At 67.4% G+C, this 3,502-nt stretch overlaps 1 protein-coding gene across 1 annotated transcript; it reads left to right on the forward strand.

Moving 5' to 3' along the window:
* Positions 1-237: 237 nt before the first annotated feature.
* Positions 238-1,380, forward strand: MNEG_1580 (Midasin; the record flags this gene model as incomplete). Its single annotated transcript, XM_014049936.1, has 2 exons — positions 238-327; positions 652-1,380. The coding sequence occupies 2 exons, from the start codon at positions 238-240 to the stop codon at positions 1,378-1,380; spliced, it is 819 nt and encodes a 272-aa protein (XP_013905390.1).
* Positions 1,381-3,502: the final 2,122 nt, after the last annotated feature.

The following is a 3,502-nucleotide window of genomic DNA, read 5'->3' on the forward strand; positions in this document are numbered from 1 at the left end:
GGGGTAGGCGGGAGAGGGAGGGTGTGCGGGGGGCCAATTGCTGCTGCAGACTGGTGTTTGACGCTGTCCGCTCTCACCCAGCAAGATCCCCAGCAGCCAACGCGTGCGCCGTTTGTGCATCCCGCAAACCTCAGCTTCTGCCCACCACCCACACCCCCCAAAACCACACCACATCAAAACCCCACACCCACCCCCATCAGGCTTGCGGGTGACTACCGAACCGGCAAGCGGCTCAACATGAAACGCGTCATCGGTTACATCGCCTCACACTTCCGCCGCGACAAGATCTGGCTGCGCCGCACGCGCCCCGACAAGCGCCGGTACCAGGTGCGGCCCCGCGGGCCCCCCGACCCTCCTCCCGACCCCCCGCACGCGCGGCAGGCGCGCCGGCGCGTGGCGCATGCGCACATCTGCACACAAACCAGTGCCTGCTGATGGGCCTTCCTGCATCATCAGGGGCCGCGGCGGACCCTGGTTTGGCTGTCACGATATGCTGGCTGCCGCCGTGACGCCAATTCTGTCTCATTTGCAGCGCCGGCGCAGCCCCGGTCGCCTTCCCGCCCGGCCCGCCGCTGTGAACGACGCGCACCGCAGCCCGCCCGCGCCCCTGCTAACAACCGCCGCAACCGCCACAACCGCCGTCCGCCGCAGGTCGTCCTCGCCATCGACGACAGCCGCTCCATGGCCGAGAACGGCTGCGGCGCGTTCGCCCTTGAGGCTCTGACCCTCCTGTGCAAGGCCATGTCCCGCCTCGAGGTCGGCGAAATCGGCGCCCTCTCCTTCGGCGGCGCCGCCGGCGCGCGCCCGCTGCAGCCGCTCGGCGCGCCGTTTGGCGATGCGGCGGGGCCCGCGCTGATGTCGGCGCTGCGGTTTGACCAGGACAACACAATCGTTGACCGGCCGATGGTGCAGCTGGTGGAGGCGCTGGAGCATATGCTCGACGCGGCAAGGCACCGGGCGGTGACGTCATCGGGCGGCGGCGGCGGCGCGGGCAGCGACCTCAGGCAGCTGGTGCTTGTGCTGGCGGACGGCCGGTTCCACGAGAAGGGCGGCCTCAAGGCGGCGGTGCGGCGGCTGCTGGAGAAGCGCGGCGTGTGCGTCGCGTTCATCGCGCTTGACTCGGTGCGCGGCGCGGGCGCCGGCGCGGGCGCCGGGGACGGCGTCGCGGGCGGCGGCGGCGGCGCGGCAATGGGCGCGGGCGCGGGGTCGTCGCTGCTGGAAATGCAGAGCGTCAAGTTTGTCAACGGGGCGCCCGTGTTCGAGCGCTACCTCGACTCGTTCCCGTTCCCCTTCTACATCGTGCTGCGGGACATCGCGGCGCTGCCCCGGACGCTGGCCGACCTGATGCGGCAGTGGTTTGAGCTGACCGCCAGCGGGTGATGTGGGCTGTCGTGAGTTTTTTCTACTGTAGTGTAGTTGCGGGTACCCTATTGGTGTGAGGCTATTTTTTCCTAGGCAGGTGCAGGGGTCGGCTTCTTCGTTTATCTTAGGCGGCTGTCATTGTGCAGTTAGTGTGACTGGATTCCCAGCCGTAGACGCGGTGGACCACCCTTTGTGGCCCATCCACGCCTGCTGGTGCAGTAAACACAGTCTCTGGCAGGGGTCCACATGTGGTTGCACATGCGGGTGACAATCACGTGTGCGTGTGTGGACGACCCAGAAACCATGAGCATGGTGGGGTGCGTCAGCGGGGCGGCGCAGTGTTGCGGCGTTACTTGCCAGCCGCGGCTCAGCATGCTATCCTTCAGCAATTGGTGCCCAACAGATCTGCAGCTGACAGGTGCCCGGCACGCTGCTGGGGTGGCTGCTGCAGTCAGCGCACAGCAGCACCCACTACCTCGACATGATGGCCACAAGTTTCTGAATCTGAGCAGAGATGCCCCTGGTAGGAGCACTGTGCCGCTCCCTTCATCTCTGCCGTCCTGCCAGCCGCAACCCACGCGAAACTTCCAGAGCTGCGCGTGCTGGCCCGCCGCCTTCCAGTGGCACCGTCAAGCTTGGGACTGATCTTGCGAATGGTATCAATATGCAATCAAACTTGTTTTAAGGCTGCGATGTCCTGGGTGTCGCATTGCACGGATCAAATAAGTTTGTGATCTGCTTTCGTTCCTTGCCGGGAGCATGCAGCGCGTGGGGGCGCGCTATCACAATTGCATGATAGAACCTCGTATCATACGAGTCAGTGGTGCCTCCAGGGGTGAGCAATGCATTTGCAGTGTCTGCCTTCCTGCCACCTGCACGGCTGGCGCTCACTGTCGCGCTGCTGGTTGCTGCTCGCGCGCTGCTCGCGCGTGCAGCGAGTGAGTGACGCACCCTCACCTTCACACAGGCTTGCATTGCGTCGCTGCTTCGGCCAGCCGCTCGCCCTCTCGGCGGGGAAGCACAGAGGGCACAGCACCAGTAGCACCACCACCAGCAGCAGCAGCAGCGGCAGTGGGCGCCGTCGGTGCCGGCCCCGTGACGGACGCTGGGGAGCGGCACGTGCAGGAGGGCGCGCCGCCATCTCCACCGCGGGCACGCGGCTTGTCAAAGGTCGACGAGAGGCGCGCCAAATTCTTTGCCAGTGAGCACACCAGCAGCGACGTTGAGGATGAGGCTGACGGCGCCGCCGAGCGGCGGCGCTCGCAGCAGGGCGCCGGCCCATCCGGCCGCGGGATCGAGGCGGCCGCGGCGCGGCGCAGCAGCGGCGGCGGCGGCGGCGGCGTTGCCCACAGGCCCGTGCCCGCGGCACAGGACAAGACGCGCCTGACCAAACAGGAGTCTATCGATGTCGCGCGTAGGCTTCGCCGAGCGGGCGGCGGCGCCGCGGCGCCGGGGCGGCGAGGGCCGATCCGCCTCTACAGGTCTGCTAGCACGCCGCAGCCGCCTTCCAGCCCGCTCCTCGCCTTGCAGCTAGCACCTGCCCCCCATTTGCAATGATGCACTCCCCTCATTCGCTGCCTGCTCACACGCATCACGCATTGCTCTGTGACCATCACCCCCACCATTCCCCCCAAATCTCCTCAATCAAAATAAATCGCAACCCACTCTTCAGGTATGCTGTTGATGATCTGAGGCTCCTTAAAGCCTTGGACCAGGCCGGCCTCGAGGGCAGGGTCGTAATCGTCGACACAGCCGAGGAAGCCGACATAATCGTGGCCGCCAAAATCAAACGGACCGGCAAGCAGGTGGACCTGAACCCCATAAGGAACGCCGCCGAGGCGCGCGGCGTGCCCTTCGTGGCGCTGCGCGCGGTGTCGGCGACGCGCGTCGCCGAGGCGCTCGCGCCGCTGCTAGGGGAGGCCGCGGCGGCCGCCGCGCTGGCGGCGGCGCGGCGCGCGGCGGCGGCGGCGGGCGGCGGGGACGGCGGAGACTACTACGACTCGCCGCGGATATTAGGCAAAGCAGATGTCGATGGGGACGGCGGGGACGCCCTCATGCAGCTGCTGTGGTCTGTGGCGCCCGCAACTGCGGGCCCCTCGGGAGGCAGGGCCGGGCTCAGTGGGCTCGGCACCGGCGGGGG

Source organism: Monoraphidium neglectum (assembly GCF_000611645.1).
Source record: "Monoraphidium neglectum strain SAG 48.87 unplaced genomic scaffold scaffold00162, whole genome shotgun sequence".
In the NCBI taxonomy this organism is placed as follows: Eukaryota; Viridiplantae; Chlorophyta; class Chlorophyceae; order Sphaeropleales; family Selenastraceae; genus Monoraphidium; species Monoraphidium neglectum.